At 43.0% G+C, this 27,620-nt stretch overlaps 1 protein-coding gene and 1 pseudogene across 2 annotated transcripts in view; one reads left to right on the top strand and one right to left on the bottom strand.

Annotated features, from left to right (window-relative positions):
• FRAS1 (Fraser extracellular matrix complex subunit 1) overlaps window positions 1-27,620 on the bottom strand; it is a 464,864-nt gene that overhangs the window by 218,312 nt on the left and 218,932 nt on the right. For both annotated transcript variants that reach the window (XM_067736345.1, XM_067736344.1), the window contains exons 13-15: window positions 26,258-26,401; window positions 24,622-24,756; window positions 2,388-2,531 (exon numbers count right to left, since the gene is read on the bottom strand). In XM_067736345.1, coding sequence (XP_067592446.1) covers window positions 2,388-2,531; window positions 24,622-24,756; window positions 26,258-26,401 — 423 coding nt within the window. The remainder of the gene's footprint in view (window positions 1-2,387; window positions 2,532-24,621; window positions 24,757-26,257; window positions 26,402-27,620) is intronic.
• On the top strand, window positions 8,362-9,546 carry LOC137224131 (LIM/homeobox protein Lhx2 pseudogene; annotated as a pseudogene).

Genomic DNA, 27,620 nt, shown 5'->3' with positions numbered 1-27,620 from the left:
CTAACCGTACCTCCTTTTACATACACGCATCCCTAGCAAAAGTTGCTTTCTCATTCCAGATAATATCGTCTCGGTAGCAGGTCCGTGTCACCACTCCTTGTCAGTGACAGTAGCCAGCCTCCTTGGGGAGTTAAAGGGTAAATGCCTCAGGCCTTTAAGTTAGTACAGATTTGACATCTGCTGACCTTTAGAGAATACATCTGGTTTAACTGAGCAGGAAAGTGATGTCAGCAGAAAAAGATTACAATGCTCAGGGTAATGGCAGCCTGCCTTTCTCTCCTTGTTCTCTCCTGAATCCACACAAAAGCCACCTGTGACTTGTCCATATTGAGTGAGATTTCTCACACCAGCGATGCTGATGGGTCCCTGCACAGCTTTAAGCAAGCAGCCGCCAGGGGGTATCTCTCTTCCCCAGGACAAGTGGATTTGTCAGGTCCCAAAGATCATCTCATTTGTGCTGTTGCCCTGCTCAGCAAACAAAATGAGGGCAATAACTCCAGAAAGTTTTATGGGCTACATATTTTTTATTGATTTAGTGGACTCAGTTATTAAAAAAAAGTCATCAGGCCTTTCAACAGGTATGGCCATCACGATAAACTGGATTCAAACCTTTCATTCACCATCAGGTGCCTACCTGTGGGCCTGGGTCCACAGGGGTAGCCGGCTGATCTAAAGACTGACAGGAAGACAAGGAGGAAGGGGGAGAGGAGGATCAAGGGAGAGGAGAAGGAGAAGAGAGGGGAAAATGGGCAGAGGTGCATAAGGAGGTATCACATTACAGGGAGCTGTAGAGCAGCGAAGAGGCAGTTAAGATCTAAACCCAGAAGACCTAGCCTGAACTCCAACTCTGCCCCTTATTAGTTACGTGACCTTAGGCAGGTTTCTTTTTTTTTTTTTTTTTTTTGCGGTACGCGGGCCTCTCACTGTTGTGGCCTCTCCCGTTGCGGAGCACAGGCTCCGGACGCGCAGGCTCAGCGGCCATGGCTCACGGGCCAGCCGCTCCGCGGCATGTGGGATCTTCCCGGACCGGGGCACGAACCCGTGTCCCCTGCATCGGCACGCGGACTCTCAACCACTGCGCCACCAGGGAAGCCCTAGGCAGGTTTCTTAACCTCTCTGTTTCTTCATCTGAAAAATGAGGATGATAATAACTACCTCACGAAATTGTGAGGATTAAACACTAAATACTCACATAGCACCTACTCCGTGCCAGGCACTGTGCTCAATGCCTTGCATACGTTAACTCAGTCCTTGAAACAGCCTTCTGAGCTGGGTGTGTGTTAGTTTCCCATTGCTGCTGTAACAAATGACCACAAGCTCAGTGGCTTAAAACAACACAAATTTATTATCATAAAGCGTAAGAGGTCAGAGGTCCCAAAATCAAAGCATTGGCAGGACTGCATTCCTTCTGGAAGCTCTGGCAGGGGCGTGCGGGATCCATTTCCTTGTCTCCTTCCAGGTTCTATAGGCTGCCTGCATGCTCATAGCCCATCCCTGGTATCACTCTGACCTCTGCTCCTGTTTCAGGTCTCCTTTTCTGACTCTGATCCTCCTGTCTCCCTCATATAAGGACCCCTGGGATTACGCTGGCCCATTCAGATAATCCAGGATAATCTCCCCCATCTCAAGATCCTTACCTTAATCACACCTACAAAGTCTCTTTTGTCATCTGAGGCAGTATATTCACAGATGCCCGTGACTAGGACGTGGGCATCTCTGAGAACCATAATTCTGTGTACCACGGGTACTACTATTGTTCCCATTTTACAAATGGGAAACTGACACAGGAAGAGATTAAGTAACTTGCCCAAGGTCATGCTCCCCCCCCCACCCCCCGCCCCGCAATACATTCCTGCCTCTCAATTGGTTCATGTTTAGAAAGCACCTGGGACAGTGCTCAGCACAGGAAGCACTATGCTGGGTTAACTCTCATTGTCTGTAATGGTTGTTAAAGGTAGAATAGACAATAACTGCTTCAGCTTTAATTCAGTGGCACCAACACCGAAGGCAGGGTGGCCCTTGGCTGGCCTAAGAGTGTCTTGTCCCCATGCATATTTGGAAGGCAGTCTGGTGTTGATGAAGAGTTTGGCATTTGGAGCAAGGAAGCCCCGCTCTTCTCCCTCCAGCTGTGGGCCTGGAGCAAGCAGCCTGAGCCTCCTGGTCTTCAGATACAGGAGGAGGCTACAGAGAGCTGGCAAAGGTATTAATGGGGATTCTGCCAGTGGAAAAGAAACATGTTTCGTAAGCTGCTAAAACACCGTCAATCTTAGCAGCATTTGCATATTTGTTGAGTAAAAGAAACACTGATTTTTGGTGCTATGATTTGAATGAAACAAGGGAGGCTGGAAAAGGAAAAATCGCTTTGGCCTGCAAAGCCGGACACTTACCACTGCAAGTCCCCTGCTTGTTGTAAAACCCGTCGCCACAGCTGCTCTCACAGCTGCCCTCTCTCAGCACTTGGAAGGGGTCTCTGCAGGCCAAGCAGTGCTTCTCTGTGGGACCCCAGCAGGCCGCACAGGACTCGTGGCAGGCTGCAGGAACAAAAGACGGTAGAAAGGACTAGTTGCCATTCTTCTTCAAAGGCTTTAGAATTTACGACGAGGATTTTCACTCCTTCACTATGCACATACCTGCACCACAGGAGGAAACCCCCCCCCCAAAAAACAGAAAACCCTATTTCTGTTGGCCAGAAGTACAACTTCCATAAATTACTGCTAAGAGAATTGGAACAGGAAATCAAAGGCTATTGAGTAATGGGAATCACAGGGAAGGGAATCATAATTTCTAGACAAGTATGGTCTGTCTAACGAAATCAGATGGCCCTCCATCACCTTGCCTGTTGTAACCACACAACAAAGTGTCAACTAGATAATTGCTCTTAACCTCCAACACATGGAGAATCAGTTAAGGAGGGATGCCATGTACTCTAGTCCTTGATTAGACCTTGAAAGACCCGGTACTGCTTGATTTCTATTGCTCTTTCCCTCCCTTTCCATCTCTCCCCCTGCCCCCATCCCCATCCTTCTGTCCTCCCTCACAACTCTTAGAACTCAGCCTCTGGTTCCCGCCCTCCCCCAGTAGCATCTGGTCTAAACATATATCTTAAGGACTCACAAAGCCTGATTTTCTCTTCTACCTTAGGTTTCTAACTATATGTTGTTTCCAGACCAAAGTTGTTCCTTTAAGACTTGAACATTTCCCCCTCTTCCGGCATTTGATTTTTTTTTTTTATTACTATTCATGCTTGCTCTTCACCTTAGCAGGTCTATAAAGAGAGGCCTATTCTGAATGACTGAATATATTCAGATCTGGTAATCTGTCTGTATGGCTAACCCTACCCATGCTTCTGATTTTCAAAATGTTTGCTTCACGGTGGAACATAATCTGTTTTTCAGAGGTATTCATTCTGACCAGAATTGGCAGGGAGAATGATTTTGCTGGTCACAAGGGACTTGGGAACTATACCTAAGTAACTTGCTTAGGGATCCATTTGGAATCAGAAGAAAGGATGCCTGCATGGCATATCTCAAGATCCAATCCTCTCTTCTCAGCTCTAAACTGCACAGGAAGGCCTTCTTTTCAGACAACTTTTCTCCTCAACAAATTCAGAGATGATCACAAATTGTGTTAAGTGCTATAGGAAGAGCTCTTCGATAAAGAATAACATTAGTGGAAGTGGAAGGGACTGACTTTAGGAAGACCCTAAAGGATGAGATGCGGCCAGCCAAAGGGAGAGCCAGAGAGCAGCACGAACAAAGTTCTTGAGAAGGGAAGGCGCTTGGGGGCTCAAGGAACTGGAGGCTCTTCTTGTGACTGGACCTGGTGGACATAGCGGGGCACAGTGGGACACAGAGGGCACAGTGGCCTGATTCATGGCTGGAGGGGTGGGCAGGGGCCCTATGAAACTCGACCTTGGAGACCATGGAAAGAAATTAGGATTTTTATCCTACTGCAATGTGAGTCGTGAATGGGCTTAAATAGGATAGACACAAGCCCCAATTTAGATTTTTAAAAGCTCTCTCTGGATGCCATGTAGAGAGGGTTTAAGGACTTGCATGCCGGCAGGGAGATGAGTGTAGAGTTGACTGCTCTGGTCCAGGTAAGAGATGACAATGGCAGGTGGAAAGCAGAGACGGACAAAGTTTACCTATTTATTATCTGGTTCCCTTGCTAGACCATAACGTTCATGAGGGCAGAGTCCATGTCTCTTTTGTTAACTCTGCTGAGCACACTTCTGGGTGCTCTACAAACTCCACTTATATTTAACACCTTATTTACAAGTGGTACATGAGAAGAATACTGTTTGTGTTGAGATAAGCCACCAACACTACATTAAAACTAAGTATGTGGATGCAAAGATCCCAGTAACAAATTCCACCCTGAATGCACATGAAATGTGTCTGTCATTCATTTATTCAGCTACTCTTCCAATACTGATTACAATCACTATCTGAAGTGTCTATCAATCAGTGTTAAGTGCCTCTGCCTTACAGAGGAAATGGAGTTGATTCAAAGCCATTACCTAAACAAACAAACAAACAAAAACCCAACTGCATTTCTAAGAAGACATGCCAGGCTAATCTGTCTATCAATGTTCCACAGAAGCACCTACCACATGCGAGGTGCAGGGCTCGTCTGTGGGGCTTTCCCTGCTGCCACAGGTGAGCCAGGGACCTGGGGAGTAAGTGCCCGAGGGGATGATGGGGAGTGAGGCAAAAAAGACAACAGGGGTCAGATCACCAGTATCAGGCAGGCAGGGGATTTCATCCTGTAAAAGTTTTAATCAGGGCGGTGGAATTGATCAGTTTTGCTTTTTTAGAGCATTTGACAGATACTCAGCTGCACTGGCAGTTAAAAGAGTAAAAATACTTCCAAGCTGGTTGGTAAATGGCTGTCGTCCTGGCCCCCTTCCTGATGTTCTGGCTGCAGCCCTGGGAACGCGGGCAGACGCCATGTTCCAACAACAAAAGGTCTGACACAGGAGAGGGTCTCGGGTTTCCCCTCCTTCCAACCGATCTGATCTGTGCCATACTGCTTGTTAAATATTTTTAATATTACCCCTGGTGCTGCCAATCAGAATGGGGGTCAAAGGATGAGCAGGATAGAGGCTACAGACTTAGGGATGGCACTCAGACCCATCACAAATGGAGCCCTACTCAGCATTTCAGCTCTACCTTCTGCTACCTCCCCCTCATCGACACCAGTTCTACGGAACAGGGTGCTCTAAGCATGCCATGTGACTGATCAAGGGTTCTGGATGCCCCGCCCAGGACTGACCCAGCCAGCAATGCCTCTGGCTCCTTCCACAGCCTCTGTAATCCTGTTTACACCTGAGAGGCCTCCTAAGTTGTCACTGCTTCTGTGAAGCTTTGCTGAACTTGTCCAGACAAAGTCAGTCACTCCTTCCTCTATGTTCCTGCAGCACTTTGTATGTGCCTCTCATGCTATTTATCCTACTGTACTAATGATTCAGTTACAAATCAATCCCATTCAATGGAATGTAATATCCTCCAAAACAGAAGCTATGTTTTAGTCATCTTAAACCCCCAGTATTCAGATTGCTGCCTGGTATAAAGTCAGTATTCATTAAATGCATGTTAAGTGAATGCACAGCAGATGTCTTTCATTGGTTATGGGGGATTCATCCTACCAGTTTTTACCTTCTGTATGGAAACAACTAAGCATGAGGTCAGAGTCTAAAGATATGATAAGATAGATACATTCAGAGCTGTAAATTTTACCTAATAAATACTGGAGTCCAGATCTGCTTATGATGACAAATATTTCTGCTGCATCTACATTGAGTACCAAATGTGATGCTGGGCCTTCTCTTTTTCCATCTCTAATAAAAGGCATGTTCCATGGCCGGGCAGGACAGCAGAAGGGATTTTTATTTCAACACAGGACTATGCTGAGCTGTCACTTCTTTTTTTTTTTTGAGCTGTCATTTCTTATAATGACATACTCCCACTGTGTTTTGCAATTGATTTCGAATTTCTAACACTGAACATATGCTACTGCAGATGATCTCTTCTTGCAGGCTTATTTTACATGGGGCTTTTATTACATGTGGGTTATTACGAAAAATAAAAGGTCAGTCCCTGACTTTTCACCATAATTTCTCTTAGTGATACATTTCAGCTCACCCAGAGTTCGAAGTGTATATTGTGAAAATTGTGGCCGTAAGTTAAAACAGAGGACAAATAAGATAAAGCCATTGTCTTATCTCACATGCAGTAGATAATTTATTTAGGAAAGCCCTTGATTTTTCTGGGGCATGACAAGACATGCGTTGGTTTGCTGAGCAATTTACTTCAAAATGAAAGGAATGAATTACTCTTCTTTTGGCAACTGTATATTGAAATCCTACTCTAAAAATAACAAACTTCTTTTCATACTTGATCATTTTGAAATAGAAGATTGCTATTAAAAAAATGTAACCTGTGCTACTCGAAGAATAAAATGCAGCCCTTTTCCAAGGAAGTGTTAAATGCACTTCCTACGAACCACTTCTTATTTTCCAGGAAGCCTTCCCGGATCCCAGGCAATAGACACAGATTCCCATGGGCTTAGCCTTCAGTTCAAACTGAAGGAGCCTCAGATCCTTGACTTTTCCATGGTCTTTTGGAATAAGTTTCCCTTCCATTACCAGGGAATTAGCACACTTGATCATCAGGCCCTTTGAGTCATCAGTGAGGCTGTAGTTCAGATTTCCAAACTGCCAAGTTTTCACTCTCAACTACACAAAGCAGCCCAAACTCAAGACACAAGCAAGCACATCATACTCAAGGCAAATTCCTTCATTATCCATGTCGTGGCAACTGCTATCATTCATATCTCACAAATGACTAGGAAGGACTTGCCAAGTTTTAAAGTATTATCAGGAGACAGTGAGTAAATTTCTACCAAGAAGCTCTTGTTGGATGAAAAAAATATCTGTTTAAACTCAACTTCACTGTTCCTTGCTTTCCTAACCTGTAAAGTGGGAATAATAATATTTGTTGTACTTAACTCATGGGGATATGGCGAGATGACATATTTGAGAAAGCAGAGAATGTTGTATGTGATCATATGAGTGGCACACCCTATGAGACCTAACAAATCTTGTTTCAGGTGGCATCAAAAGCAAAGAAATTATTTAGGGAGCAAGTTAAAATGTAACGCAAGACAGAGGGGTAAGGATGAAAAAGACTGTGGGAAAGGAAGGTTCACTTAGAAAGGGAGTGAAGGGAAGTAACAGAATCAGCAGGGATTCTTCCAGCAGTTACACGTAAAGGGGCTCCAGCCTTTCCCAGAGTCCTCACACTCTAGAGCTGTTTCCTTGTAATTGCTACAAAACATCAACAAAAGCCCTTTGGAAAGTGACTGTGAAGCACAAGGCCAAGCCGAGATGCTGGGCAGACTATGTTCCCCTCCCCTCATAATAGCCACACCTGAGACCAAGGCTACTAGCCTAAGAAGCACAGATGCCAGACAAATCTAAAAGTGAAGTGCATCTGAGTCATCATCATTTTTGATCCTTTTACTCCCATCTGTTTCTGTCCCCTACCAGGCTGGTCTCTGCCGTCAACCTTCCTCCCTGTGCCAACAGAAACTTTTACACCTGACATTGGAACGCCTGGTCTCTACATGTTCTGAAAACCGGTATGTACTTGAGGGAGTTCATAATAGAAAAATAAAAACACATGAAAAACCCACGGAGCAGCTAAGCCCATGTGCCACAACTACTGAGCCTGCACTCCAAAGCCCACGAGCCACAACTAGTGAGCCCGTGTGCCACAACTACTGAAGCCCGCACACCTAGAGCCTGTGCTCCACAACAAGAGAAGCCACCGCAATGAGAAGCCCGCACACCGCAATAAAGAGTAGCCCCCACTCGCCACAACTAGAGAAAGACCGCACGCAGCAACAAAGACCTAACGCGGCCAAAAATAAAAATAAACTTATAAAAAACAACAACACATGAAAAACACCTTCAGCCTCACGAATAGGCAGAGATATACAAATTACACAAGAGAACAGCAACTAGATGCAATGGATTGGATGTACATATAGCAACATGTATGCATCTTAATAACAGTGCTTAGTGAGGGAAACAAAGGAAAAGAATGGTTCATCCTTTGTAACAAATGTACCACTCTGGTGTAGGATGTTGATGATGGGGGAGGCTGAGCTTGTGTTGGGGCAGGGAGTATATGGGAAATCTCTGCACTTTCCTTTTAATTTTGCTGTGAACCTAAAATGGCTGTAAAATTTTTTAAGTCTTTAAAATTTAAAAAAAGGAGGCGAAGGAGCCATGCCCCCGGCCCCGCCGGTCCCCCCGCGATACTGTTCCACAGCCGGTCAGGCCCCGAGGTGCACGGGGTCATCAACGAGATGGACTGCAGGGCCAACAGCGAGGCTCCCGCCATCAGCTCCGCCATCGACCGCGGCGACACGGAGATGACCATGCCGTCCATTAGGAGTGACTGCGCTGCGCTCTGCGCCAGTTGCAAGGTTAACATCTCCGACCGCTACTACCTACTGGTGGTGGACAAGCAGTGGCACATGCGCTGCCTCAAGTGCTGCGAGTCCAAGCTCAACCTGGAGTTGGAGCTCACCTGTTTCAGCAAGGATGGAAGCACCTACTGCAAGGAAGACTACTACAGGCGGTTCTACGTGCAGCACTGCGCCCGCTGCCACCGAGGCATCTCGGCCTTGGAGATGGTGATGCGAGCTCGGGACTTGGTTTATCACCTCAACTGCTTCACGTGCACTACGTGTAACAAGATGCTGACCACGGGTGACCACTTCCGCATGAAGGACAGACTGCTCTACCACCGCTTGCACTTCGGGGCGCTGCTGCAGGGCGAGTACCCTGCGCACTTCAATCACGCCGACGTGGCCAAGAGCGCAGGGTTGGGTGCAGCGGGGGCCAACCCTCTGGGTCTTCCCTACTACAATAGCGTAGGCACGGTGCAGAAGGGGCGGCCGAGGAAGCGCAAGAGCCTCGGGCCCGGGGCGGACCCGGCGACCTACAACGCTGCACTTAGCTGGAACAAGAACGATGTGGAGCACCTGGACCGCGACCAGAGGTACCGGAGCAGCCGGAAGACGAAGTGCATGCGCAACTCCTTCAAGCACCAGCAACTTCGGAACGTGAAGTCTTTGCCGTTAACCACAACCCTGATGCCAAGGACTAGAAGCAGCTCGCGCAAAAGACGGGCCTCACCAAGCGGGTCCTCCAGGTCTCGTCTCAGAACGCCCAGGCCAAGTTCAGGCGCAACTTCATACGGCGGGAAAACACGGGCGTGGACAAGTCGACAGAGGCAGCGCTGCAGACGGGGACGCCATAGGGGTCGGCCTCGGAGCTGTCCAAGGCCTCGCTTAGCCACCCCAGGATGCCCACCAACCTCACAGACCTGACCAGCCTCACAGACCATGACCTCCGCCCTAACTTCTGGGCCTGGCAACCTAGAGGACCATGAGCCTCACAGCCCCTCGCAAACGACTCTTAACCAACCTTTTCTAATGATTCTCGGCCCCTCGGCCCCGCCCCACAAGTGATTTAAAAAAAGAAATTATCTTTAGTTGAATTCCAAGTGTATTTTATTTTTTTTTACACGCATAAAATAAAGCATTTATTTGATTATGAATTACAGCTTGCCAAGGTTCGGAGTCAATTACCAAAAAAAAAAAAAAAAAAATCCAAACCAAAAAAAATAAAAACAACAGAGCTTTGGAGAAATGATATAATGTAACCTACTTACTTAAAAATACAAACACAAATGAAAAAGTCCACCTAATTTTTTAAGTCGTTACATTTTTGTTTGCTTTAGTTGATGTAATTCCAAAAAGAAAAAATAGATAACGCAAGCCCAGTTAATATACATGTTATCTTTCAGAAATCGTCTAAAGAAAGATTTGTGGCAAAGATAATCACTAACGGTTGACTTTACTGGAAAAACTAATTTTGAAGTAGGTCACGAATTCCTCCAAAGCAGTAGATACACTTAAAAACATCCAACCCGTCAACTGCAAATCGAGTAACAGTGTTGATCCTGCAAAATTTTTTCACTGTCACTCTGAAGTACACTAAGAAGAACCAGGAAAAGCGTCAGTGCCGTGAAAACTATAAATTGCTTTCAGGATTTATATTTTCCCATCCTTCTAAAAGTAGCATTTAATAAAACAAGCTGCTTCTTACTCAAATTCAATCATTATGGAAGAGATAATACCAAACCCAATTTGCTATTATTTCTTTACTGAGTTTTAAGCACCTTTCAACCTTAGAACCAGAGTCTCGTTATCAGAAAAGGTATTTACCCATACGCCCAATAAGTATTATGAATTTTTAAATTTTTGTCTTTTTTTAAACTTTTTTTCTTTTTTTTATTGTTTGGCCCAACCAACTGGATGATGGTGCCGTTTGTTTATTTATTCATTTATTATTGAATTTTACTTATTTATTTTTTTATACAGCAGGTTATTAGTTATCCATTTTATACATATTAGTGTATACATGTCAATCCCAATCTCCCAATTCATCCCACCACCCCTACCCGCCCCACCCCCTGCTGCTTTCCCCCCTTGGTGTCCATACGCTTTCCCCCCTTGGTGTCCATCTGTGTCTCAACTTCTGCCCTGCAAACCGCTTCATCTGTATCATTTTCTAGGTTCCACATATATGCGTTAATATATGTGTAAATATATCTGTTTTTCTCTTTCTGACTTACTTCACTCTGTATGACAGTCTCTAGATCCATCCACGTCTCTACAAATGACTCAATTTCGTTCCTTTTTATGGTTGAGTAATATTCCATTGTATATATTCCATTGTATATATGTACCACATCTTCTTTATCCATTCGTCTGTCAATAGGCATTTAGGCTGCTTCCAAGACCTGGCTATTGTAAATAGTGCTGCAATGAACATTGGGGTGCATATGTCTTTTTGAATTATGGCTTTCTCTGGGTATATGCCCAGTACCGGGATTGCTGGGTCATATGGTAATTCTATTTTTAGTTTTTAAAGGAACCTCCATACTGTTCTCCATAGTGGTGTATCAATTTACATTCCCACCAACACCACCAGCGCAAGAGGGTTCCCTTTTCTCCTCACCCTCTCCAGCATTTATTGTTTGTAGATGTTCTGATGATGCCCACTCTAACTAGTGTGAGGTGATACCTCACTGTAGTTTTGATTTGCATTTCTCTAATAATTAGTGATGTTGAGCATCTTTTCATGTGCTTCTTGGCCATATGTATGTCTTCTTTGGAGAAATGTCTATTTAGGTCGTCTGCCCATTTTTGGATTGGGTTATTTGTTTTTTTAATATTGAGCTGCATGAGCTGTTTATATATTCTGGAGATTAATCCTTTGTCCATTGATTCGTTTGTGAATATTTTCTCCCATTATGAGGGTTATCTTTTTGTCTTGTTTGTAGTTTCCTTTGCTTTGCAAAAGCTTTTAAGTTTCATTAGGTCCCATTTGTTTATTTTTGTTTTTATTTCCGTTACTCTAGGAGGTGGATCAAAAAAGATCATGCTGTGCTTTATGTCAAAGAGTGTTCTTCCTATATTTTCCTCTAAGAGTTTTATAGTGTCTGATCTGACATTTAGGTCTTTAATCAATTTTGAGTTTATTTTTGTGTATGGTGTTAGGGAGTTTTCTAATCTCATTCTTTTACATGTAGCTGTTAAGTTTTCCCAGAACCACTTATTGAACAGACTGTCTTTTCTCCATTGTATATTCTTGCCTCCTCTGTGATAGATTAGTTGACCATAGGTGCGTGGGTTTATCTCTGGGCTTTCTATCCTGTTCCATGGATCTATATTTCTGTTTTTGTGCCAGTACCATACTGTCTTGATTACTGTAGCTTTGTACTGTACTCTGAAGTTAGGGAGTCTGATTCCTTCAGCTCCATTTTTTTCCCTCAAGACTGCTTTGGCTACTCGGGGTCTTTTGTGTCTCCATACAAATTTTAAGATTTTTTTGTTCTAGTTCTGTAAAATAATGCCATTGGTAATTTGATAGGGATTGCATTGAATCTGTAGATTGCTTTGGGTAGTATAGTCATTTTCACAATGTTATTCTTCCAAACCAAGAACAAGGTATATCCATCCATCTGTTTCTATCATTTTTAACTTCTTTCATCAGTGTCTTATAGTTTTCTGCATACAGGACTTTTGTCTTCCTAGGTAGGTTTATTCCTAGGTATTTTATTCTTTTTGTTGCAATGGGAGTGTTTCCATAATTTCTCTTTCAGATTTTTCATCATTAGTGTATAGGAATGCAAGCGATTTCTGTGCCTTAATTTTGCATCCTGCAACTTTACCAAATTCACTGATTAGTTCTAGTAGTTTTCTGGTGGCATCTTTAGGATGCTCTATGTATAGTACCATGTCATCTGCAAACAGTGACAGTTTTGTTTCTTCTTTTCCAATTTGTATTCCTTTTATTTCTTTTTCTCCTCTGATTGCCGTGGCTAGGACTTCCAAAACTATGTTGAATAATAGTGGCGAGAGCGGACAGCCTTGTCTTGCTTCTGATCTTAGAGGAAATGCTTTCAGTTTTTCACCATTGAGAATGATGTTTGCTGTGGGTTTGTCATATATGGCCTTTATTATGTTGAGGTAGGTTCCCTCTATGCCCACTTTCTGGAGAGTTTTTATCACAAATGGGTGTTGAATTTCGTCAAAAGCTTTTTCTGCATCTATTGAGATGATCATATGGTTTTTATTCTTCAATTTGTTAATATGGTGTATCACATTGATTGATTTGCGTATATTGAAGAATCCTTGCATCCCTGAGATAAATCCCACTTGATCATGGTGTATATCCTTTTAATGTGTTGTTGGATTCTGTTTGCTAGTATTTTATTGAGGATTTTTGCACCTATATTCATCAGTGATATTGGTCTGTAATTTTCTTTTATTGCAGTATCTTTGTCTGGTCTTGGTATTAGGGTGATGGTGGCCTCATAGAATGAGTTTGGAAGTGTTCCTTCCTCTGCCGTTTTTTTGAAGAGTTTGAGAAGGATGGGTGTTAGCTCTTCTCTAAATGTTTGATAGAATTCACCTGTGAAGCCATCTGATCCTGGACTCTTGTTTGTTGGAAGACTTTTAATCACAGTTTAAATTTCATTACTTGTGATTGGTCTTCATATTTTCTCTTTCTCCCTGGTTCAGTCTTGGAAGGTTATACCTTTCTAAGAATTTGTCCATTTCTTCCAGGTTGTCCATTTTATTGGCATAGAGTTGCTTATAGTAGTCTCTTAGGATGCTCTGTATATCTGTATAACTTTGTATATCTGTGGTGTCTGTTGTAACTTCTCCTTTTTCATTTCTGATTTTATTGATTTGAGTCCTCTCCCTCTTTTTCTTGATGAGTCTGGCTAATGGCCTGTCAATTTTGTTTATCTTCTCAAAGAACCAGCTTTTAGTTTTATTGATCTTTGCTATTGTTTTCTTTGTTTCTATTTCATTTACTTCTGCTCTGATCTTTATGATTTCTTTCCTTCTACTAACTTTGGGTTTTGTTTGTTCTTCTTTCTCTAGTTCATTTTGGTGTAAGGTTAGATTGTTTATTTGAGATTTTTCTTGTTCCTTGAGGTAGGCTTTTACTGTTATAAACTTCCCTCTTAGAACTGCTTTTGCTGCATCCCATAGGTTTTGCGTTGTCGTGTTTTCACTGTAATTTGTCTCTAGGTATTTTTTGATTTCCTCTTTGATTTCTTCAGTGATCTCTTGGTTATTTAGTAACATATTGTCTAGCCTCCATGTGTTTGTGTTTTTTATGTTTTTTTCCCTGTAATTGATTTCTAATCTCATAGAGCTGTGGTCAGAAAAGATGCTTGATATGATTTCAATTGTCTTAAATTTACTGAGCCTTGATTTGTGACCCAAGATGTGATCTATCCTGGAGAATGTTCCATGCACACTTGAGAAGAAAGTGTAATCTGCTGCTTTTGGATGGAATGTCCTATAAATATCAATTAAATCTATCTGGTCTACTGTGTCATTTAAAGCTTGTGTTTCCTTATTAATTTTCTGTTTGGATGATCTGTCCATTGGTGTAAGTGAAGTGTTAAAGTTCCCCACTATTACTGTGTTACTGTCAATTTCCTTTTTTATAGCTGTTAGCACTTGCCTTATGTATTGAGACGCTCCTATGTTGGGTGCATATATATTTATAATTGTTATAGCTTCTTCTTGGATTGATCCCTTGATCATTATGTAGTATCCTTCCTTGTCTCTTGTAACATTCTGTATTTTAAAGTCTATTTTATCTGATATGAGTATGGCTACTCCAGCTTTCCTTTGATTTCCATTGGCATGGAATATCTTTTTCCATCCCCTCACTTTCAATCTGTATGTGTCCCTAGGTCTGAAGTGGATCTCTTGTAGACAGCATATATATCAGTCTTGTTTTTGTATCCATTCAGCAAGCATGTGCCTTTTGGTCGGAGCATTTAATCCATTCACATTTAAGGTAATTATAGATATGTATGTTCCTATTACCATTTTCTTAATTGTTATGGGTTTGTTTTTGTAGGTCCTTTTCTTCTCTTGTGTTTCCCACTTAGAGAAGTTCCTTTAGCAGTTGTTTGTAGAGCTGGTTTGGTGGTGCTGAATTCTCTTAGCTTTTGCTTGTCTGTAAAGCTTTTGATCTCTCCATCAAATCTGAATGAGATCCTTGCTGGGTAATCTTGGTTGTAGGTTCTTCCCTTTCATCACTTTAAATATATCGTGGCACTCCCTTCTGGCTTGTAGAGTTTCTGCTGAGAAATCAGCTTTTAACCTTATGGGAGTTCCCTTGTATGTTATTTGTCATTTTTTGCTTGTTGCTCAATAATTTTTGTGCTTAATTTTTGTCAATTTGATTACTATGTGTCTCTGCATGTTTCTCCTTGGGTTTATCCTGGGACTACCTGGGACTCTCTGCACTTCCTGGACTTGGGTAGCTATTTCCTTTCCCATGTTTAGGGAAGTTTTCGACTATAATCTCTTCAAATATTTTTCTCAGGTCCTTTCTCTCTCTCTTCTCCTTCTGGGGCCCCTATAATGCAAACGTTGTTGTGTTTAATGTTGTCCCATAGTTCTCTTAGGCTGTCTTCATTTCTTTTCATTCTCTTCTCTTTATTCTGCTCTGTGGTAGTTATTTTCACTATTGTATCTTCCAGGTCACTTATCCATTCTTCTGCCTCAGTTTTTCTGCTACTGATTCCTTCTAGTGCATTTTTCATTTCAGTTATTGTAATATTCATCTCTGTTTGTTTGTTCTTTAATTCTTCTAGGAGTTCGTTCTTTAATTCTTCTAGGTCTTTGTTAAACATTCCTTGCATCTTCTCGATCTTTGCCTCCATTCTTTTTCCAAGGTCCTGGATCATTTTCACTATCATTATTCTGAATTCTTTTTCTGGAAGGTTGCCTATCTCCACTTCATTTAGTTGTTTTTCTGGGGTTTTATCTTGTTCCTTCATCTGGTACATAGCCCTCTGCCTTTTCATCTTGTCTATCTTTCTGTGAATGTGGTTTTTGTTCCACAGGCTGCAGGATTGTAGTTCTTCTTACTTCTGCTATCTGCCCTCTTGTGAATGAGGCTATCTAAGAGGCTTGTGCAAGTTTCCTGATGGGAGCGACTGGTGGTGGGTAGAGCTGGCTGTGCTCTGGTGGGCAGATCTCAGTAAAACTGTAATCCACTTGACTGCTCATGGGTGGGGCTGGCTTCCTTCCCTGTTGGTTGTTTGGCCTGAGACGACCAAACACTGGAGCCTACCTGGGCTCTTTGGTGGGGCTAATGGCTGACTCTGGGAGGGCTCATGCCAAGGAATACTTCCCAGAACTTCTGCTGCCAGTGTTCATGTCCTCACAGTGAGACAGAGCCACCCCCCGCTTCTGCAGGAGACCCTCCAATACCAGCAGGTAGGTCTGGTTCAGTCTCCTATGGGGTCACTGCTCCTTCCCCTGGGTCCCAATGTGCACACTACTTTGTGTGTGCCCTCCAAGAGTGGAGTCTCTGTTTCCCCCAGTCCTGTCGAAGTTCTGCAATCAAATCCCAGTAGCCTTCAAAATCTGATTCTCTAGGAATTCCTTCTCCCGTTGCTGGACCCCCAGGTTAGGAAGCCTGACGTGCGGCTCAGAACCTTCACTCCAGTGGGTGGACTTCTGTGGTATAAGTGTTGTCCAGTTTGTGAGTCACCACCCAGCAGTTATGGGATTTGATTTTATTGTGATTGTGCCCCTCCTACTGTCTCATTGTAGCTTCTCCTTCATCTTTGGATGTGGGCTGTCTTCTCTGGTGAGTTCCAGAGTCTTCCCGTCATTGATTGTTCAGCAGTTAGTTGTGATTCCAGTGCTCTCGCAAGAGGGAGTGAGCACACGTCTTTCTTCTCAGCCATCTTGAACCAATCCGCCCAAGTGCATTTTAATATAGAGGCTTTGAGCAACTAGCTAACCACATTTTAGGATCTCACCTGGAAACTGAGGAAGAAAATAATTGCACCCCCGGCTGACACAGCGGTGTGGACTGGAATTACTTGGAAGATCTATCTGCAACACAGCATTTGTGTCACTGTACAGTTTTGTGGACTGAGCGAGGAAAAACAACAAATAATTTAAGTTGGTTAGAGCTTCTGTATTTTCTAAGACTGCCACGTGCCTTAGGAATACTCTTTTATCTCCATACTTTGGATGACTTGTTCGTTTTTCTCTCTGTATATTTATGACCAGAGCAAAAATGTAACAACAACAAAAAAAAAGTTTGTTACTTTGAATAGTCCTAAAAAGAAAAAAATCAACCCCCTCCAACGGTCACTTTGTTGTTTTAGAATTTTAAGGTGGAAGTCTATTCAAATATCAGAAGTTGTAAAATCTAACCAGTAATAAAACCACTTATTGAAACTAAAAAAAAAAAAAAAAAAGATGAAATATCCACCTAGTAATAGGTATGAATATTTAAAATACATGCATACAAAACAATAAGAGCACACACATGCAACAAATCCACATTAAATTGCATTAGAATAGTTACTTAAGTGGGGAGCTGGGGAGAAAGGAAGTGGGAACAGGTTATGGGGACAAAAGGAGTAGACAGACAGGGAGATAGACAGATAGATAAGGAGAATAACCTGGCTCAGGCCAGTGATGAAAGGGGGCTATGAACGGGTAAGTATGATTAATTCAACTTCCTTCATATAAATCCCCAAAATAAGTATTAATAAATAAATAAATAAATAAACAAGATTACATTTTACATCAATCAAATTGACAAGTGCAATGAGAATCGTAATACCTAGTGCTGACAAGGGTAGTAGGAGGTAGGCACCCTCATGTGTTTCTAGCAGGAGTGCAAATTACAGCTTTTTTAAAAGAGGGTAATATGTTAATATGCGTCAAAAGCTTAAATATGTGCCTATATACACTTAGGGCCAGCAATTACATGTCTAAGAATTTACCCTAATCAAACATATTTACCACAATTTCTATTAAAAATGTTTACATCATGGTTATTTATGATCATGGAAAAATGAGGAAGAAATGTCCAACAGAGGATTGGCTCAATGAATTATTGCACAGCCACAGATGGAAAGTTATACAACAGCTTTAAAAAGATGTTGTAGAAGGATAATAAATAGCATGGGGAAAACAGGCAATAAAACTATATATGGAGTGTGATTTTACTTTTGAAAAATAAATGCATCTATATGTGTCTGTGTGCACAACACATACACACACACACACACACTACGTAAATTAGGAAGACATTCACCAAAATACCAACAGCCATGATTTGGGAGAGCTTGAGTCAGGGATTTTCACTGATTTTATGGCCTTGAATTTTACTGACTTTATTAGATGAATTCATCTGGTACTTAGGGGAAAAAATTTCTAAAGGAGAAAAAAAAAAAGCCTGTAGTCCTGTTCCCTAAGGCAGGTGCTGGGTAAATAGCTCGTTAATCTATTAACCACATTTGTGATACAGCTGAATGATTGGCTTGTCTTGGTGACATATTTGAATTTTTAGCAGGGTCTTCTGTAGACAGAGAGCTTGAACCGAAGGAATGACTTCCCAGCTGACGGAGGCTTTGGCAGGTCCATATGGAGAGAGGTTTACAAGCAGGCTAGCTTTTCAATGGTACATAAGTGAGAGGATAAAGGCAGACATTCAGCTCACCAGGAACACTCCTCAGGTTATCCTTTCTGCCTGCTGCCCCTCTACCCATACTCCTAAATCTACAACACAGCACACCCTGAGGGTTTTCAAATGCGGTGACCACCTAGGCTGAGCCTGACACAAACAGAATTCTCAGATTCCACTCATCCACTGTGACCATTGGCAGCTCTCAGCTGCTTGGACTACCTGAGTTTTTCCTCAGCTCATGTTAATTAAATGGCTATCCTTGAATCTACGTGTCTATAGAAACTAAAGACCCAAAGGAGGGACCACCAGCCCAAACCAGGCTTTTGATGGGCGAGTTCCCAGACTTCCTGGCCGCACTGGCGCAGCCTGCTCAGATCTGGGCAGTGATTAGCATGGAGGTGCTGGGTGCTCTGTGGGCAGCGTAATAAAGGGAGGGGAGGGCAGAGCAGGGAGGGTGCCAGGTGGGGAATGGGGAAAAGAGAGAAAGAATGTACAAATGTACGCCACACAGTCTAGCTAAAATAACTGAGAACGCTAAGAACTGGGCAGAAAGCCAGAAGACTTGTCACTACTTTGTAATCCATAGCTGAAATATTTGGGGGTTCAGATTTGTCAGGAAGAATGGGATCTGTCTGGAAGATAAACTCCCTTGCACTTGTGGCGGGCTTTCTCGGCTGGTATGTGATACTCCTGTTCCGTCATCTGCCTTTGGCATACACGGCAAGGGTCCGACGAGCAGCACAAATGCCAAACACAGTCAGTCGCCTGCTAGAGCAGAGGCCCCAGGCAAAACACCACCAGCTGCTTTTTCCTTCCTCTCTCCATTTATTCTTTTCGAGAATGTCCAGAGAGGGAGGGGATTTGGAATACGATTGTCACCTGCTTCACTGGGCCTAGTTTACTCAGGAAACGAACATTCTAGGAGGGCACTCCTGTGGTCCTCCCTTCTGAATGGCTTAAAACACCCCGTGGATACTTCCCAAGTTCCGGTGACAGGTTTTTTTTTTAAGAAGAATCACTGTTTCGGCACTCATAAGGCACCCAGTGATCTCAGAGAAGAGGTAAAGAAAGACAAGAAAGAGAAGGGTGGGAAAAGTAAGATTCTGTAATTTTCCTGAGGCCACAGGTAGCCAGGAATTGCTGACAGGGAGTAAATAATAGGAGCTAAATGGAAGTCGGGTTACCAGGAAGCCAGAGTCTAGGCATGCCTGTATAATCCTATGCTTTCTCCTCTGTGCAGCGGTTTAAATCACACTTCTTTCAATCAAAAGTTGTTCCAGAGGGCCTTATATGTGCTCAGCACTGTGGGGAATTCAGAAGGATAAGACCCGTCCCTGCCTCAGTAATCAGTCACTTCCTATAACAGACTTTCTTTTTTTAATTTAAATGTTGAACCTTCTTTTTAATTTATTTATTTTTATTTTTGGCTGTGTTGGGTCTTCGTTTCTGTGCGAGGCCTTTCTCTAGTTGTGGCAAGCGGGGGCCACTCTTCATCGTGGTGTGCGGGCCTCTCACTATGGCGGCATCTCTTGTTGCGGAGCACAGGCTCCAGACGCGCAGGCTCAGTAGTTGTGGCTCACGGGCCTAGTTGCTCCGCGGCATGTGGGATCCTCCCAGACCAGGGCTCGAACCCGTGTCCCCTGCATTAGCAGGCAGACTCTCAACCACTGCGCCACCAGGGAAGTCCCTTAAATGGTCTTTATAGCACTGAAAGTAATGAATTCATATAATGGTAACTATTTGAAATGATCTTATTTATTTACTTATTTACTGACACTCTTCTCCCATTGAGAACGTAAGTTCCTGAACCACAGGGCAGTTTTCTGTCAGTTCACTGCTGTATCGCAGTGCCTGGGACGTGGAAGAGACTCAACAAATTATTCGTCGCATGAACAGAATGAAGGAGATGGGAATGTCACTTGAAGCAATAAGTCCCCTTTACAAGACACTCAGCAATTGAGACACCGTAATTGCTGTAGAATACCAGAGGCTTGAACATGTGTATGATTTAAAGAGCAGAACAAAATGAGCGAAGACAGACTGGTAGGATGTGCTGGGCCCCCAGACTGAATATGTGATGTGGCAGTGAAATTGGGACTGACCCTCCCGTTCTGGGGGACGTTGGAGGGGCCATGGAGGAAACCAGCTCGACAGTGGCTGTCCCAACAGAACAAGGAGGGCTCCTATTTTCTTGAGGATTTCAGAACATCAGTTTCATAAATGCCTTTGCCAAGAGGTTCTTCCTGGGCACGGCCAGGCTGGGCTCAGCCACAAGCAGAATATAATTCCGAGACCCAGAAAGCACTGCTTTGGGCCTGGCTGCAAGGGGTCAGCGCTTCACGTCCACAAATGGTGGGGCTGCTCCAGTCAAACAAAATTCCAACAAATAATTAACTTTAGAAATGCTTCTGTTCAAACTACAGCTTTTAAATCTCAGCCAGGTCAGTATCCTATATGTAAATTTTACAGGTTTTCTTCTCATAAGTTTTCCTTCTAAATATACCTTAATGTTGGCTAAGAAACAAATCATTCCAGATTCTCATCATTTAATCGGAGCATTTAAAGAAAATAAAATGATCCCAACTTGTGATGAATACAGTAAACCGTTCTCTATATTATATTTACTTCTCCATAATACATAAAAGTTGTTTAAAATCAGACACAAATGGCACAAAACCCTTTGTTTACTAATGCAACCTATTTGATTTGCATAAATTGAAAAATAAAGGTACAGATTTGATAATGACAATAGCTGCCTTTTATTGTCCACATACTATGTGTCAGTCATAATATATTTACATTTTCAAACATCTTTTCTAACCTTCATATTAATGGCTTAAAGTAGATAATATTATCCCCATTTTACAGTGGAGGGAACTGAGGCTCAAAGTGGTTAAATGACTTGCCCAAAGCCATACAGCAGTAAGTGGTAGAGTTGAGATTCAATTCACACAAACCTAGAAAATGTTCAGTTGCTTGATTCTTTAAGTTTCAAAATCTAAGACCACACAGCAATCAGATATAGAATGAGCTGCAGAGGTTTTTGTGTTTGTATTTTTATTCTTTCACATCTCTGTAAGCAGCAGCTAACCCTGCCTTGACTACCAGCTCACTACAGGCAAACGTGGACTCTTGGCTTCATATTCGCAGGACCTCGAGCAATGGTCAATAGAGAATGAATGGAGGAGTGGGGGACAGGGAACAGGAAAGGACGATGGGAAGCAAAAATCCAAGTCTCCTAACATACATGGAGGGCTTACAGGTGCCAGGTGCCATCCTAAACGACATGTGTGAATTCCCTCATTCAATCTGCACAACAATGCTATATGGCAGATATCGCTGTCCCTGCTTCAGCTGTAGGCAACTGAAGCACAAAGTTAAAGAATAGGCTGTTTGAAGTGACAGAGCCAAGACTGGCATCCAGGTGGTTTGGCTCCCAAGCCTACGGTCTCGTGCACTGTATCACCCTCCCGCCCATCTCTGGGTCTGCAGTATGAAGGCAGCACCTGCCATGGGTACACACAGCTCCATCCTCAAACTTTTGCGAATACTGGAAGTTTTAAGTAGACAAAGCAAACGCTGATACACATATAAAAATTGGCTAAATTCTGCTCTTTCTCATCTCAAGGTCTACAGTCTTGAGCTAGTCATTTTAAACTAATCTTGCATGGTGTGTGTTAGTTTGGTTGTTTCAACTTTTCTTCTTATGGGCTTTTATATCTATGATTTATGTGTACAGTTCAGGAGTCCCACCAGAGTAAAACAGAGGTTGATTGAAAAGAGGGGCAAGACAGGCAAGGAAGAATGTTCTCAGGATGGGCGAGCTCAGTCTGGATTTAGATTTAATACCAAGGTTTCTAAGAAGAGGTGATGAAATCACCACTCTGGTAGAGAGAATACAGTAAGTCCAGGACAAGTGGTACCTAAGAGCCATAGGGGAAGGGTGCAAGGTCACGTGGTGTTGGGGGGTGGGACAAAGAACATCCATACATGGGTCAAGCTTGACCATCAGGCTGGGGTTAAGAGATGGGCTGTTAATTCCTAGAAAAGGGTCACAACAGAACAGGTGGCAGGAACCAAAGGAGAACACCAGTCCTAGGACCTAGTGTCCATGGGGTCAAGAAGGAATGTTGGACCAGATCCAGGTGGTGGCAAAAGAAGCCTAGGGATTAAGGCAGAAGCCTGAGAGCCAGGCCTAAAAGTGAGTTCTAGGCATTAAGAGGGTGGCCCTCCCCGCTGTAGGGAAGAGGCAGCTTACACATTGCCGGTGTCCGATTTAGACTGGTATAAAAACTGGATGGGGCTTCCCTGGTAGCGCAGTGGTTGAGAGTCTGCCTGCCGATGCGGGGGACATGGGTTCATGCCCCTGTCCGGGAGGATCCCGCATGCCGCGGAGCAGCTGGGCCCATGAGCCATGGCCGCTGAGCCTGCATGTCCGGAGCCTGTGCTCCACAACGGGAGAAGCCACAACAGTGAGAGGCCCGCGTACCACAAAAAAAAAAAAAAAAGAAAGAAAGAAAAAAACTAGGTGGTGCTGATCCTTCAGGTAAAGTGATCAAAGCGTCAAACTCTCAAGTTGGGGAAGGCAGAGGAAATGAAGCAGTGACTGGTATGGGACACAAAATGTGATCTATATTTACAATGCTATTCAGTTTAATCAAGCACAAGGTTATAACAGTAATATTAATATATGCACACATGTGTACACGTTTGTAAGCATATGTACATATGTGTGTATATACCAAAAAACTCAGGGGAAGCATGGCAGTGATAAAGGCCCCTAAGGATGCAGTTCTCTGGCAGGACTCAGGGCCTTCTTCCACCCCTCCCTGGTTTACCTGCTCTGACTCTTTCATTGAAGAGTCATTGTGTCTACGTGCCAATTGGCTCTGCCCCAAATTTCTCACTCTCCCTTGTATCCAACATAGGGAGCATGAATATTAATCAGGTAATTTCTGGTAATGCGTTTCCTCAGCACAGTGTTCACTTTCTTTTGGTTTTGATGGGTCAGTAAAGTGCCAATTGACGCCAGCCAGAACATAAATGACCCTGCCAGGAGGAATCAGTCCAAAACAACCTGTTGCTACCATAAAATGGCAGGCTCATTTTGAAAAGTTCAGCACTTTCTGGAAGAGCGCTGGTTCACTGACCGATTTCTAAGGTCAACGGGGAAAAGTCACCAAAAGTGGTGCAAGCACAAATATTTCAAATAATTCCGACAGTGAGAAAGCTTATTTATAAGGAAAGATTATTTGTGCAATCTCAGCGTCGAAACAGTATATGGAAATTGATCACAAGTTTATCTTCAATTTTTAAGATCATTCTCTTTCTCCTCTTCTCTCTCTCCCCTTGCTCTCTCTTTTCTTCTCATTTTATGTATAAAAATGCAACCAGGCTGAACTAAAGCAAATTGGTTTAATTCCCTGGAGGGAGCATGAACAAATTTTCCCAGCAACTTTCTGCTAAGGCATTTGTGTATGGGTATGTGGATGGAATGTGGAAGCAGTCAGCTACGTAAACCAGTAATCAAATGAAACATTTACCCATTTCAAAGTGCCCTGAAACAGCATTAACATCACCAGTTAAAACACTGGGCTTGGGAGAAAGAAAAGTGGCCAGAAAGGAAAAGATAAAAGTAAACACGTAGGTGGGACATGTGGTAGAGGTGGAGGTGGTACGGAGGGAAGAATAAAATCTACAGGGAATTAATTCCCTTTCAAAAGCAAATCTGTCGCAGGAGTGCTAGCAGGAGGTCTCTTTGATGGTATAGAAGAAAGGAGTAAAGAATACATTCAATAATTTCATCAAATGGAAATTTCAGCAGTTTACCTAAATTGCCAAACCATTAGACACTTACAAACGTGTTTGTATGTACCCACTTTGAGCCTTTTCTAAAAAACAGGTAAACAGAACCTGATTGTAATAAACATTAAGGGTTCTTTTCTCTTTTATGGCTGAGACCTGTTGAAACACTGGTCCTTCAGGATCACCTAGGGGTAGGACATTCCTTCATTCCTCAAACAGTTGTTCAACAAACGCTGCACAAATCTGAACTCTGTGCAGCCCTGATGTTGGGGATACAGAGTTACAGAAGAATTCTTACAGATCTCAAAGAGATCTATAATGCAACTGGCCCCAGGCCCCACTCTCCTCACATCCGCGTGGCATGCACAGTACCAGTGTTTCCTCTCAGGATGGTTTCCGCAGTCCCGTGGACTCTGCCTATGACCACGACCTGGAGTGGAGATGGCCAGCAGCCTCCTCCACAGAGGACCTTCACCTGACCTTGGAGCTCATTTGGCCTGCACACCTGATGAATAAATTGCACTTGTTCTCTTTCACCATTTTCCCTCCAAATGATTTTTCTAAAAATCTAACCAAGGACGTGCAAGAAAGGAGCCTACAGTTGCTTACAGCTCTGGGTGGCCCCAGATGGCTTGGGGGCAGGGGATGGCTTTCTCAGTGGCCCGGCCGACCGTGGCCCAGTCAGTGATTACCTGCACAGGAGTGGCGGTCTTGGTAGAAGCCGTTCCCACAGGTGGACACGCACTGGCCATGCTGCATCAGCAGGGGAGGCTGGCAGGAAGAGCACTCTAGCCCACTGGTGCACATGGAACACTGAGGCTGGCAGGCTGACTCGGATAAGGTTGGGAGAAAGAGAAAGGGAATCTCTGATGAGTTCAAGGGCACCACCCAGTGCCAATTCCTACACAGCCCAATTCTGAGGCTCTGGAGACACAGAGAACCAGACACGCAGGAAAATAACTCTAGAGCCTTCATTTACGTAGCACATATTTCATGCCAGGCACTATGCAAAGTGCTTTACATATATGAATACATTTAATCTTCACAACAACTCTACGAGGTAGAGAGTATTAATCCCAATGTTAATACTCATAGAGGTTAAGTAACCTGCTCGAGGTCAAGGTCACATGAAGCTGGCATTGGAAGCCAGGCAGTTAGGCTCAGGGGTCTATGCTCTTTTCTTCTTATCCAACTGCCCCCAATATCTTTCTCACTCAACCATTTTACAAGAATATCCCTTATGGCAGAGATATAAACAACTTCTAAAAAGGCTGAAGATTATGAATCAGGAGAAAGAGTAGGGAGAAGTGAATAATTACAAAAGTAATAAAAGTGGTTGATTTTTATTGAGGACTGACTACATCCTAGACACTATTCTAGGCATTTTACATGTATTGACACATGTAATCCTCTCAAGACCCTCCTGAGGAAGGTACCGGTATTACTCCACTTTACAGGTAAGAATACTGAGGCAAAGAGAGGTTATACTCACAGCCAGGATATGAACCTACACACTCTTAAATGGATAATTAACCCCACGAGTCAGAGATAGGAGAAAAAGTAACTATGATTTGGCCTCAACCAAGCCGAATTCTCCCAGGTAAGAGCTTCCTCCCAGATGTACTATAAGAATTCTGATTGCACATGAACCCATTCTGGATCCTCTGGTAACCCACAAGAGATAAGCTCTGTTACCAACTATCTGTGTGATATTAAGCAAGCCAGCTAATTCTCTGGTCCACAGATTTCCCATTTGCAAAATGAGAAAGTTCTCATAAGTGATCTCGAAGGTTCATGTCAACTCTAAAGTTCTATCTTGGATTATAGGAGGGTTGTTTTTTTTTTAAGATTTTTTTGATGTGGACCATTTTTAAAGTCTTTATTGAATTTGTTACACTATTGCTTCTGTTTTATGATTTGGTTTTTTTGGCTGCAAGGCATGGGGGATCCTAGCTCCCCGAACAGGGATTGAACCCGCAACCCCTGCATTGGAAGGTGAAGTCTTAACCACTGGACCACCAGGGAAGACCCTATATGAGGGTTTTAATAACTGACACCAAGCATCCCAATGATTACCCTTGAAAGTTTTCAAAAGTGAAAAATCCAGCCATGACTACCTAGTAAGCATCTGACTGCCCCATCATCTACCTCCCCGGGAAGACTGGCAACACCCATCAAATGTTAGAAGAAAGAGACTTGCAAGTAGAGAGGTCAAGTAGCCTACGGATGACATTGGTTTTTGGAAATTGTTCATTTCCTGTGCCATGACCCCATCCTGGACACCAGTGAGCCTCAGTCTCCCTCTGGGCTGCCTGCCTGGAGCCGTACCTAAACAGAGAGCACCGGCTTGGTAAAATCCCAGACCACAGCTGTGCACACACCGTCCGTTCCGCAGCATCTTTGTGGGGTCCTGACAGAGGTCACAGTGGTCTGGCGACTGAGAGCAGGTCAAGCAGTCTGGGTGGCAACGAACTACAATCAAGGACAAAGAGGAGAGCTCAGTAAAGACCACGTGATTTCTCTTACATCCTTCTAACAAAGGATCTATGGGGTATATGGACCTGTATAGAACAAGGAGAACAGAAAACTCTGGTCCCTATGAAAAAGGACCCCAAATAGCAAAACTGATTTCAATGCAAGATTTCAAGGAATTGCTCCTTGTCTGAAATACCATCACTGTCTCCTGTCTCCTTAGTGAAGATGCTAAAAACATTACCAAACTAGCCCTACTGAATGCTTCTACCTCCTAGAATACCTCTAGAAATAGGAATGACTTGTGCCATAATATTGAATAGATGATTTAAGCAGATTCAATAATTTATAATTTCTTAAATGTTCTTCTTAACCTTTGATGTGCATAAAAGGTTAGGACATAAAACCTACACTGCTTAAAAATAGTTATTATTTTCTCAAAAAAATACAGTCAGTTTTCTTCTTTTTCTCCAAGATTTCAAATCTCATTCCCAGTAATTGGGATCATCGCTGAACTTACTGGTATTTGTCAGCAAAGGACGTTTTCAGTTTTCGAAGTTGTCAAGGACCTAATTTTCAAGGTATGGGACATTATAATACGCTAATTATTTGTTTTGGAAAGCCCAGAGAGCCACTTTAGTGAAGGTAACGTAATTAAACCCTAAAGTTGTTATTCTTTTCCCATGGTAAACTCTTCACAGAAACACTGATTAGCCAGAATACATTGAGTACAAGCGCAACTGCCTAGATGAAGAACTGCAACCCATGGATGAAAACAATTAATTAGGAAATATGAATAGAAGGAAATGCCACTTCTCCAAGAGAGACTGAGCTTATAGGCAAATTACTGCTCAGCCAGAGCAACTTTAGTGCTTGCCAACAATTATTAACTGGAACTAATTCAACCCCAGGTGATTCGAAGGCAGAGTTGCAGAACAAGTAGATAAAGTTTTCTTTTGGAAGAAATTCATGAGTCTTTAAACTTCAAAAAGCCATCTGAGAACTCCAAAAGCCATCTGTTTAACAGTTCACCTTAAAGAAATGAACGTCCATCACAAACTTTCAGCAATTTTTCTTCTATCTTCAACAATGGAACAGTCCTAAGGCATATATTTGCTTTTACAAGTTGTCAAATATTATGTTATTTGATGTTCACAATAATTTTGCAAGGTAGATAAGGCTGTTTTATCAACAAGAAAATTAAGATTCGGAGAGGACC

This window comes from Pseudorca crassidens, chromosome 4 (genome assembly GCF_039906515.1).
Source record: "Pseudorca crassidens isolate mPseCra1 chromosome 4, mPseCra1.hap1, whole genome shotgun sequence".
NCBI classification, from domain to species: domain Eukaryota; kingdom Metazoa; phylum Chordata; class Mammalia; order Artiodactyla; family Delphinidae; genus Pseudorca; species Pseudorca crassidens.
The sequence above is the reverse complement of the archived record's forward strand: the minus strand, read 5'-3'. Positions and strand labels throughout refer to the sequence as shown.